The sequence below is a fragment of the Mesoplodon densirostris genome, chromosome 17, assembly GCF_025265405.1.
Source record: "Mesoplodon densirostris isolate mMesDen1 chromosome 17, mMesDen1 primary haplotype, whole genome shotgun sequence".
NCBI classification, from domain to species: domain Eukaryota; kingdom Metazoa; phylum Chordata; class Mammalia; order Artiodactyla; family Ziphiidae; genus Mesoplodon; species Mesoplodon densirostris.
Window position 1 is genome coordinate 18,422,506 of NC_082677.1, and position 12,281 is coordinate 18,434,786.

The 12,281-nt window shown below is 38.6% G+C and overlaps 1 protein-coding gene across 1 annotated transcript in view; it reads right to left on the reverse strand.

Annotated features, from left to right (window-relative positions):
• Nucleotides 1–532: 532 nt before the first annotated feature.
• The window catches only part of CDADC1 (cytidine and dCMP deaminase domain containing 1), a 43,823-nt gene continuing 32,074 nt past the window's right edge, over nt 533–12,281 (reverse strand). Inside the window, exons 9-10 of the mRNA XM_060079576.1 lie at nt 11,766–11,826; nt 533–6,482 (exon numbers count right to left, since the gene is read on the reverse strand). Of these exons, the coding sequence (XP_059935559.1) occupies nt 6,409–6,482; nt 11,766–11,826 (135 nt within the window). The 3' untranslated portion in view covers nt 533–6,408. The remainder of the gene's footprint in view (nt 6,483–11,765; nt 11,827–12,281) is intronic.

The following is a 12,281-nucleotide window of genomic DNA, read 5'->3' on the forward strand; positions in this document are numbered from 1 at the left end:
TTTTGATTTTTTTTGAGAAATAGCCATACTTTTTTTCCATAGTGGCTGCACCAATTCACTTCCCACCAACAGTGCACAATGGTTACCTTTTCTATACATCGTTGTCAACATTTGTTAGTCTTTTTGATAACAGAATATTCTGACAGCTGTGAGATGATAGCTCATTGTGATTCTGATTGGGGTTTCCCTGATGATTGGTGGTGCTGAGCATCTTTTCATGTACCTGTTGGTCATCTGTATGTTTTCTTTGGAAAACTGTCTATTCAGATGTCTGTGCTTTTTTTTTTAACTGGGTGCTTTGTTCTATTAATGTTGATTTTTATGAGTTCTTTGTATATTTTGGGTATTAACTCTTTATCAGATATATGGTTTGCAAATAAACTTGAGCCTGAAGCCACCTAGTGGACCAATTCCAGCAGAGATGAGAGTTAAACAAGAACCAAAATACATGGTTAGCCTGGTAAAGTGTTTCTATTTTCAAGCCTTTTAAAATATACAATCAGAAATAACAAATAAAAAGACATCCAAATGCTATGATGTTGAACAAGATTTAATTCTTTATCCCCAAAGGTTGTGTTTTAGAAAATCCGTATTTTTCAGGTATTTCTCATCTGCATCAAGTCTTTAAAATAGCCCTAAGCAGAAGAACACATACTTCTCTGACACAATATCTTTGGGGCTTATCCCCAAGGAAAAGATACATAATGATATTAGGGGGTGGCTATTTATACTAAATATATTAATAAAAATGTTTAAAATGACTGTGGGAAAGGCATTTCATGCTTAAAGCCAAAACATTAAAGAAAATACAAAAATGGAAATGAAAGAACATTAATTTACCTCTTTTTTCTCCCCCAAAATCATAAAAGGAAAGTAAAGGAGTTGTGTTTTAAACATAAACTTATAGGACAAAGAGAAAGGAGGACTCAATGGTGACATTTTGGAAGCTGTGCATGTGAACGTGAGGTCTTGGGAGGCTGCTGCAGTGCATGAGGCTGTGCTGTGTTCTACGTTGTTCTAAACATCTGCTGCCAAGTAACCCTTGTTGATTCTTTTTTTTTAATATAAATTTATGTATTTATTTTTATTTTTGGCTGCATTGGGTTGCTGCACGCAGGCTTCTCATTGCGGTGGCTTCTCTTACTGCGGAGCACGGGCTCTAGGCGCACGGGCTTCAGTAGTTGTGGCTCGCGGGCTCTAAAGTGCAGGCTCAGTAGTTGTGGCGTGGGCTTAGTTGCTCCGCAGCATGTGGGATCTTCCCGGACCAGGGCTCGAACTGTCCCCTGCATTGGCAGGCGGATTCTTAACCGCTGCGCCACCAGGGAAGTCCCCCTTCATTGATTCCTGTGAGTCTGATTGACAACCCAAACCTTGAAACTTATTCTAGTAGTGTAACTAGGATCATGAAACAATGCCTTCAAAATTCTGAGGAGAAGTTATTCCCAATCTAGAATTCTACATCCAACAAACTATCAATTAAAGTGAGGGTAGAATAAAGACATCTGCAGATACTCATAGCATCGAAAATGTTCCCCTACAATAGTCTTGTCTGACAGTCATCCCACCACCATGTACCCTTTTCTCAGAGACCTGAAAAATATGCCCACCAAACTGAGAAAAAGACTGGATTCCAGGAAACAGGTGTTCCAATTCAAGGAAAGGGTGAAGAATGCCCCCCAACTCCCTCTAGGAGAGCTGTGGAGGAAGATTCCGGGAAGCCAGCAGTGCAGAAGGTCTAGTGACCAATTAGCCCAGGCAAGAGGTGGTCAGAGGCTCTAGGAGGGATTTCTTCAATAAGAAGAGCCTTTTAGGACACTCAATATGCTTCAACATACTGAGAGAAGGTCACACAACTGGGAGAAGAGTTGGTCACACAACTGGGAGAAGAGTTTGGCTACAGGTTAGCAATAAAATATAGAAAACCAAGCTCCCCCCCTTCAAAAAATGTCAAATTTTAAATTCAGAAAAATAAATTTTATAAGGAAAGGGAAAGTAATCACAGTGCACAACATGACGAACCTGTGAGTAGCATTTACATAGTCATAATACCAAACAATGAATATTGATGGCACCAAAATAAAAAGAAGATGGGGAGGATGGAAAGATGGAAGTGTGTGGAGAAAGTGAGGTGAAAGAAAGCTTTCATAATGGTATTCAAAAGAAAATACCTAAAAGTGAAACACTAGTAAGGAACATGTGATTTGGAGATTTGGAGATAAATACAAAATAATCAGCTAAAATAATTGAGCCTGGTGGCCTCTGGGGTGGGGTGATACAGAGGACAGCATGAGACTTACTGTTTCAAAGTAAGGTTTATAGGACTATTTGCTCATTTAAAATGTGTAGGTGTAATTTTACTAAAAAATGACTTAATTTATAGTAATGGAAGTCTTTTATTACTGTCACATACATGTTAAAATCAGCCAACATGTCAACATGTACAGGACAAATGTGTACTTACATTAAAAGCAAAACTGAAAATGGACCAAAAAAACTGATACTGATTTAGGCCCTTGTGACATTCTGAACTAGACTTGAAGAAATCATTCACCTTCTGGATGCTTCTGTTTCCAGAACTATAAAGGAGTATTCTAAACAGATGAGATCTAGGTTCCTTTGAAATCTGAGTCTATTTAAATGCAATTCATTGAATAGAGTAAATATATTTTTATGGACAGGGTTCTAAAGGGTATTCCATTTTAAATGGGTCTCATTTTCAACTGATACTGATTAATGGGGCTTTTAAGTTTTCTTGTATATCAGAAATATGTTTAAAAAAAGAAATGTTATAATTTTAAATGATAGCAAAAAAAAAAAACCTTAAGAATATTACACATGGGGCTTCCCTGGTGGCGCAGTGGTTGAGAGTCTGCCTGCCGATGCAGGGGACACGGGTTCGTGCCCCGGTCTGGGAAGATCCCACATGCCGCGGAGCGGCTGGGCCCGTGAGCCATGGCCGCTGAGCCTGCGCATCCGGAGCCTGCGCTCCGCAACGGGAGAGGCCACAACAGTGAGAGGCCCGCGTACCGCAAAAAAAAAAAAAAGAATATTACACATGAAATGAAGGTTCTAAACTGTTGCTTAATCCTAAAAAGCAACAGTAATAGCCTCAGCTAGATGCCAAGTGGCCACTATTGGCAATACCAGAACTTAAAAAAATTGCTCTAAAGTGGGTCAAAAGCAGATTGTTGTGGCAGATCTTAAAGCTGAACTGTTCATGCATAAAACGAGGAAGATTTATGAGAGAAGGTATATTCTCAAACTCAGTAAGCAACTGAGGAAGAGAAACCCATAGAAAAGCTGAATAAAAGAAAAAGCTTTGGTAGTGATGCAATGGAACAGTACATGTAAACCTGCATGTACTCTACCTGACAGCTGGGTGGCGAGCCAGGCCCACACTCACCCCGCCTCCAGGTGGCATATTGTCACTTGGCAGTAAACAAATGCAGAGCTTTTTTTCAAATTATGAATTCACTATTATCCTCCCCATCTTTGAAATTAAGGATGATGTATTTTTAAGTGCAAATTTTGATTTTTCACGCTAAGGGATGAACCCTCCTGACTGTGAATTCCTAGATTTTAGGCAGGGGGCTACCCCAGGGCGCTCTTGGTACAGCTCAGCAATCTCTGTGAGAGTCCCTGACACTTCCCTTTCCTGCTTCCCAGTGTGACCATCTATCTCCATTACTTTCTCCCAGAAGTTCATCTCACACCCCCACTGTTTGCCTGGCAACACCCTGTAGTCCCTTCAGGACCTCCACTTCTACAAGACCCTTTCTCCATGACTCACCAGAGTGTATGCTTGCCCTCTTTTGTGCCACCACTGTTCCTACGGTCACATCCATAGGGCGTTTCTCAACCTTGAGGGTCATCAGAATCACCTGGAGGGAATGCTGGGCCCCACCCCCAGAGTTTCTGACTCAGTAGGTTTGGGTGGGCCTGAGAACTTGCACTTCTAACGAGTCCCCAGGCGAGGCTAATGCTGCTGGTCCAGGGACCCCCTTCTGAGAATCACTTTATTGCTTGATTTCATGCCTGCATCTTCTGCTAGACTGTGAGCTTCTTGAGGTCAGGACGCATTTCTTACACATCTCATCTACAGGGTCTAGCCAGAGTCTAGCAGTCATTCAGTCAATCAACAAATATTTATTGAATCCCTGTTATGTGCCAGACACTGTTGTAGGCACTGGATTCAGCAGTTTAAATACACACGTGCGCGTGCATGCACACACACACACACACACACACACACACACACACACATACACATCCCTGCACTCAAAGAGCTTTCCTTCTGGTGCTACATGGTAAACTCTCAATAAATGTTGAAATCCGGCCAGTTGTACAGAAGGAAATATGGCATTATCATGACCATTTTAATAGTGCTACAGAAATAACCAGTTTTCCATTTCCTAATCATAGCTCTTCCCACTTGTATGTTTCTCCCTTCTGATATTCCCCACTATGTCCAACACATAAGTCCACAAAACTGGCAAAACATTTGCTGATTGATTTACAAAATAGTTGATGTAGCTGACATATCAGTTGAAAACAACATATCATATAAGATGAACTTAAGCATAATGTAAGCAAATCTCAATATTTAATGTCGATAAATGTTAAAGAATAGCTTAACCACTGGTTTTCAAATTAGCCTTAGTTACCTCTAAAGGCACCTTTCCTCCCATCCCTCTCTATTCCATGTCCTACATCTGTGGTGAAATGTTTACAGCAGTTCTCAACTGCCAGGTATGATGACTAAAGTCCCAGAGGACCTAAGCACGCTGCTGTCCAAGCAGGGACATCGGTCAGCATGTGGATTGTCCTGTGTAAAATTCTGAGAAACTGACAGGAGGCCTTGCGATGATATGTGATGCCCTGGAAAGAGGGCAACAGCAGAGGCGAACCTGATGGCCCGCATATAGCCAGGGCAGTCATTCCTCAGCATGTCACGCCCCAGGCCTGCAGGCCACAGGCCATGCAAATCCCTCTCTAACTCTAGGAAAGTAGAAAACATGTACCTTCATCTTTGGGCTAATTTTCTGAAAGTTTCTCAGCAAATAAAAATGAGAGGACTCACGGAGAGCAATTTGGAAAATAACTGAACTGACCATAATGTTTACTTTCAAGACTTTCAGTATTCTTAAGGTTTGCAAATGTTTTTATAAGGCTTTCCATTCAAAGCCATGAGACATTCTGTGCTAATTATATGGAGGGAATAATGGGCAGCATTTATGAATGGAACTTGAAAAAGGCTAGTTTCAGTATTCCAGACTAAAATATTTCTTCTCTGTTAACATCACAACCAAATTTGAAGTTTGTTGTTAGTGGTTTCAAGAGTCAGTGATATCAAATAGTAATACTGTCTCAGAATTATATTCTCTTCCTTTTGCTACCCAAAATCAGTGATATAAAAACACCCTAGTCCAACAAATGATCATGATTTCTACATATCGAAAGACTGAAGAAAAATTAATAACCTTGTTAGGAATGTACTTTTATAATGGAGACCAGGTCTACCAACTTCATTTTTATGACTCCTAATTAAGTAAATCCTGATTATTAGAAAGCTTTGAGTATAAATGGGAACTTTTGGTGAGCCACACACTGACTTAAAAATGGCCAGGTTGCCGTTTATCTTCCTGGAGTACTTTACTAATTATCACCTTCATAATCCAAAAGAATTAATATTTCTGGGCTTCCCTAGTAGCGCAGTGGTTAAGAATCCGCCTGCCAATGCAGGGGACATGGGTTCAAGCCCTGGTCTGGGAAGATCCCACATGCCACAGAGCAACTAAGCCTGTGTGCCACAACTACTGAGCCTTCGCTCTAGAGCCTGCGAGCCACAAGTACCGAAGCCCGCGCGCCTAGAGCCCCTGCTCCGCAACAAGAGAAGCCACCGCAATGAGAAGCCCGCGCACCGCAATGAAGAGTAGCCCGCACTCGCCTCAAATAGAGAGATCTCGCGTACGGCAACGAAGACCGAACGCAGCCAAAAATAATAAATAAATAAAATAAATTTATTTTAAAAAATTAATATTTCTGAAAAGGTGTGTAATTCTCTGCTGAGATGTGTGCTCCAATAAACCAGTCCCTTTCAAACTAGTTAACGTAAAGCTAAGACAAGGAGAAATCAATCTGTATGGCCGATTGAACTGGTCTCATTAAATTATGGATACCTCATTCAGTGTAATTAAAAAACCCACCACTATACTCTGGAAAACACACAAATCTAAAATAAAAATATTCTCATTAATATCATTCATATGCTAGTAATAAATTAGCTTTCTTTAAAAATTTTTTTCAATTATATCCAAAATCCATTCTTATTTTCTGAGTTAACAAGGCTGGATTTTAAAAGTGCAATAAAAATTCTTGAGGTCTTCACCCCAGTTCAGACAAGACTTCTTAGTGGTTTGCAAGACGCAGCTTCTTGTTTTGGTGCTGTTCTTCATCCTGGGGTATGGGCCCCAACACACCATCTAGCGTTCAAGAATAACTTAAAGTCAGAAAAGTGTCACTTCAAATAAATGACTATTTGTTAAAGTCACAGAGGTTGTAAGATCAAAATAATGCTTAAGTTAAAAAGGAATACTGATTTTATCTTAAAATAATTCTCAACTGTTGAAGAACAGTTCTAGATAAACTCACTCGGGTAACACAATATCTGACCTTTTAAAAACTGGATTCATTCAACAGTGTATAGCCAACAATTCATAAAACTTTTGCGGGGAGAGTTATTATTATTAGTCTGGAGGAAACAAAATGCACCTACTTGTTTCTCTCTTTCTGACATACTTCACTCTGGATGACAGTCTCTAGATGCACCCACGTCTCTACAAATGACCCAATTTCATTCTTTTTTATGGCTGAGTAATATTCTATTGTATATATGTACCACATCTTTATCTATTCATCTGTCGATGGGCATTTAGGTTGCTTCTATGACCTGGCTACTGTAAATAGTGCTGCAATGAACATTGGGGTGCATGTGTCTTTTTGAATTATGGTTTTCTCTGGGTATATGCCCAGTAGTGGGATTGCTGGGTCATATGGTAATTCTATTTTTAGTTTTTTAAGGAACCTCCATACTGTTCTCCACAGTGGCTGTATCAATTTATATTCCCACCAACAGTGTAAGAGGGTTCCCTTTTCTCCACACCCTCTCCAGCATTTGTTGGTTTGTAGATTTTCTGATGATGTCCATTCTTAACCAGTGTGAGGAGATACCTCATTGTAGTTTTGATTTGCATTTCTCTAAAAATTAGTGATGTTGAGCATCTTTTCATGTGCTTCTTGGCCATCTGTATGCCTTCTTGGGAGAGATGTCCATTTAGGTCTTCTGCCCATATTAGGATTGGGTTGGTTTTTTTTTTTTTTTTTAATATTGAGCTGCATGAGCTGTTTTAATATTTTGGAGATTAATCCTTGGTGTGATTTGTTTGCAAACATTTTCTCCCATTCTGAGGGTTGTCTTTTCGTCTTGTTTATGGTTTCCTTTGCTGTGCAAAAGCTTTGAAGTTTCATTAGGTCCCATTAGTTTATTTTTGTTTTTATTTCCATTACTCTAGGAGGTGGATCAAAAAATATCTTGCTGTGATTTAAGTCAAGGAGTGTTCTTCCTATGCTTTCCTCTAAGAGTTTTATAGTGTCCAGTCTTACATTTAGGTCTCGAATCCATTTTGAGTTTATCTTTGTGTATGGTGTTGGGGAGCGTTCTAATTTCATTCTTTTACATGTAGCTGTCCAGTTTTCCCAGCACCACTTATTGAAGAGACTGTCTTTTCTCCATTGTATATCCTTGCCTCCTTAGTCATAGATTAGTTGACCATAGGTGTGTGGGTTTATCTCTGGGCTTTCTATCCTGTTCCATTGATCTATATTTCTGTTTTTGTGCCAGTACCAATATTGTCTTGGTTATTGTAGCTTTGTAGTACAGTCTGAAGTCAGGGAGTCTGATTCCTCCAGCTCTGTATTTCTCCCTCAAGACTGCTTTGGCTATTCAGGGTCTTTTGTGTCTCCATACAAATTTTAAGATTTTTTTTTTCTAGTTCTGTAAAAAGTGCCATTGGTAATTTGATAGGGATTGCACTGCATCTGTAGATTGCTTTGGGTGGTATAGTCATTTTCACAATGTTGATTCGTCCAATCCAAGAACATGGTATATCTCTCCATCTGTTGGTATGGAGAGATATACCATCATATAGTTTTTATTCTTCAATTTATTAATATGGTGTAGCACACTGATTGATTTGCGTATATTGAAGAATCCTTGCATCCCTGGGATAAATCCCACTTGATCATGGTGTATGATTCTTTTAATGTGTTGTTGGATTCTCTGTGTTAGTAGTTTGTTGAGGATTTCTGCATCTATATTCATCAGTGATATTGGTCTGTAATTTTCTTTTTTTGTAGTATCTTTGGCTGGTTTTGGTTATCAGGGTGATGGTGGCCTCACAGAATGAGTTTGAGAGTGTTCCATCCTCTGCAATTTTTTTGGAAGAGTTTGAGAAGGATGGGTGTTAGCTCTTCTCTAAATGTTTGATAGAATTCACTTGTGAAGCCATCTGGTCCTGGACTTTTGTTTGTTGGAAGTTTTTTAATCACAGTTTTCATTTCATTACTTGTGAGTGGTCTGGTCATATTTTCTATTTCTTCCTGGTTCAGTCTTGGAAGGTTATACCTTTCTAAGAATTTGTCCATTTCTTCCAGATTGTCCATTTTATTGGCATAGAGTTGCTTGTAGTACTCCCTTAGGATGCTTTGTATTTCTGCAGTGTCTATTGTAACTTCTCCTTTTTCATTTCTAATTTTATTGATTTGAGTCCTCTCCCTCTTTTTCTTGATGAGTCTGGCTAATGGTTTATCAATTTTGTTTATCTTCTCAAAGAACCAGGTTTTAGTTTTATTGATCTTTGCTATTGTTTTCTTTTTTCTATTTCATTTATTTCTGCTCTGATCTTTATGATTTCTTTCCTTTTGCTAACTTTGGGTTTTGTTTGTTCTTCTTTCTCTAGTACCCTTAGGTGTAAGGTTAGGTTGTTTCTTTGAGATTTTTCTTGTTTCTTGAGGTAGGCTTGTATAACTATAAACTTCCCTCTTAGAACGGCTTTTGCTGCATCCCATAGGTTTTGGATCATCGTGTTTTCATTGTCATTTGTCTCTAGGTATTTTTTGATTTCCTCTTTGACTTCTTCAGTGATCTCTTGGTTATTTAGTAATGTACTGTTTAGCCTCCACGTGTTTGAGTTTTTTACGTTTTTTTCCCTGTAACTGATTTCTAATCTCATAGCATTGTGGTCAGAAAAGATGCTTGATATGATTTCAATTTTCTTAAATTTACTGAGGCTTAATTTGTGACTCAAGGTGTGATCTATCCTGGAGAATGTTCTGTGCGCACTTGAGAAGTGTAATCTGCTGTTTTTGGATGGAATGTCCTATAAATATCAATTAAATCTATCTGGTCTGTTGTGTCATTTACAGCTTGTGTTTCCTTATTAATTTTCTGTTTGGATGATCTGTTCATTGGTGTTAAGTGAGGTGTTAAAAGTCCCCCACTATTGTTGTGTTACTGTCAATTTCCTCTTTCATAGCTGTTAGCAGTTGCCTTATGTATTGAGGTGCTCCTATGTTGGGTGCATATATACTTATAATTGTTATATTTTCTTCTTGGATTGATCCATTGATCGTTATGTAGTGTTCCTTGTCTCTTGTAACACTCTTTAAAGTCTATTTTATCTGATATGAGTATTGCTACTCCAGCTTTCTTTTGATTTCCATTTGCATGGAATATCTTTTTCCATCCCCTCACTTTCAGTCTGTATGTGTCCCTAGGTCTGAAGTGGGTCTCTTGTAGACAACATATATATGGGTCTTGTTTTTGTATCCATTCAGCAAGCCTGTGTCTTTTGGTTGGAGTATTTAATCCATTCACGTTTAAGGTAATTATTGATATGTATGTTCCTATTACCATTTTCTTAATTGTTTTGGGTTTGTTTTTGTAGGTCCTTTTCTTCTCTTGTGTTTCCCACTTAGAGAAGTTCCTGTAGCATTTGTTGTAGAGCTGGTTTGGTGGTGCTGAATTCTCTTAGCTTTTGCTTGTCTGTAAAGCTTCTGATTTCTCCATCGAATCTGAATGAGATCCTTGCCGGGTAGAGTAATCTTAGTTGTAGGTTCTTCCCTTTCATCACTTTAAATATATCATGCCACTCCCTTCTGGCTTGTAGAGTTTCTGCTAGAAATCAGCTGTTAACCTTATGCAAGTTCCCTTGTATGTTATTTGTCGTTTTTCCCTTGCTGCTTTCAGTAATTTTTCTTTGTGTTTAATTTTTGCCAGTTTGACTACTATGTGTCTCAGCGTGTTTCTCCTTGGGTTTATCTTGTATGGGACTCTCTGTGCTTCCTGGATTTGGGTGGCTATTTCCTTTCCCATGTTAGGGAAGTTTTCAACTATTATCTCTTCAAATATTTTCTCGGGTCCTTTCTCTCTCTCTTCTCCTTCTGCGACCCCTATAATGCGAATGTTGTTGCATTTAATGTTGTCCCAGAGGTCTCTTAGGCTGTCTTCATTTCTTTTCATTCTTTTTTCTTTATTCTGTTCCGCGGCAGTGAATTCCACCACTCTGTCTTCCAGGTCACTTATCTGTTCTTCTGCCTCAGTTATTCTGCTATTGATTCCTTCCAGTGTATTTTTCATTTCAGTTATTGTATTGTTCATCTCTGTTTTTTTGTTCTTTAATTCTTCTAGATCTTTGTTACACATTTCTTGCATCTTCTTGATCTTTGTCTCCAGTCTTTTTCCCAGGTCCTGGATCATCTTCACTGTCATTATTCTGAATTCTTTTCCTGGGAGATTGCCTATCTCCACTTCATTTAGTTGTTTTTCTCAGGTTTTATCTTGTTCCTTCATCTGGTACATAGCCCTCTGCCTTTTCATCTTGTTTATCTTTCCGTGAATGTCATTTTTGTTCCACAGGATTGTTCTTCTTGCTTCTGCCCATAAAGACTTGTAATTCCTGATTTTTCAGAGTAGTCAAATCTTTGTTATTATCAAGAAAATTTTACTTATACTAAACTTCTACTTACCTTGAATTGAATTCAAACAGAAAGATAACATGGCTAATATTTTACCATAATATTGTACAGTTAATAATAATTAATGTTCCAAATTATGTGCCTGAGGAATTGTAAGATCTCCCAAAGATTATATTACATTAAGAATATCTGTGTTAATATGCAAATAATAAAGCTCTGAAGATTACTAATTCATTTATGGTAACTGTGATGACTCTTAATTAGATTATTCAAATAACCAGAATATTTCCACTCTCTGACCAATCTGAGCTAATGTGGCTTTACTCTAATAAGAATACATATCCTCATAATTTGGCCTTAGATCCATCTGTATTAATTATATGTATTTTTCCTTTCTAACTACCCAAGAGGCTTTTGTTTTGGTATAGAAGAGCACTGTCGTCTACTTTCTCATGTAAATTTAATTTATAAATTCAATTTGTACATGATTATTTGTATTAAACTGCAGAGCCCATAGAACTAGTCATTAATCAGCAGTTTCCATGACACCTAGCAAATAGTAGATACACAAACGTCTGTGAACAAATTGAACGGCAAAAATGTAACCTGCAAAAAGAATATGCTCCATCTCCAACCACAGCAATTTCCAACACCTGGTCATTATAATTCACTATGTTTCTTTTCTTCTTAGCAGCAAAGTCAACCTCAGTAAAGGACTTGTAAATACTTACTCTCTCTGCTTTCAGGCTCATTTTGCTCAAGAACACAAGTTCTTGATGGATTCAGTTGCCACTGTAAAAGGACACAAACATTTTATTTATATGTTTAATAAATAGCATTTCAGGGCTTCCCTGGTGGCGCAGTGGTTGAGAGTACGCCTGCCGATGCAGGGGATACGGGTTCGTGCTCTGGTCTGGGAAGATCCCACATGCCGCGGAGCGACTGGGTCCGTGAGCCATGGCCGCTGAGCCTGTGCATCCGGAGCCTGTGCTCCACAATGGGAGAGGCCACAACAGTGAGAGGCCGCAAAAAAAAAAAAAAAAAAAAAAAAGCATTTCAGCACTGTGCTTTCAAATATCAAAACAGTTTAAAACAATGTAAGGAAAAAGAGTTAGTGTGTCATACCAACCAAGCCCTAATAATGACTCTGAATGACCCTGAATGATATGACTTCTGGAATGAGAATCAATATTCTTAGAGAAGGAAGTATAAACATCCTCCTTTACCTTCGTTTTACAGGTAAGGAA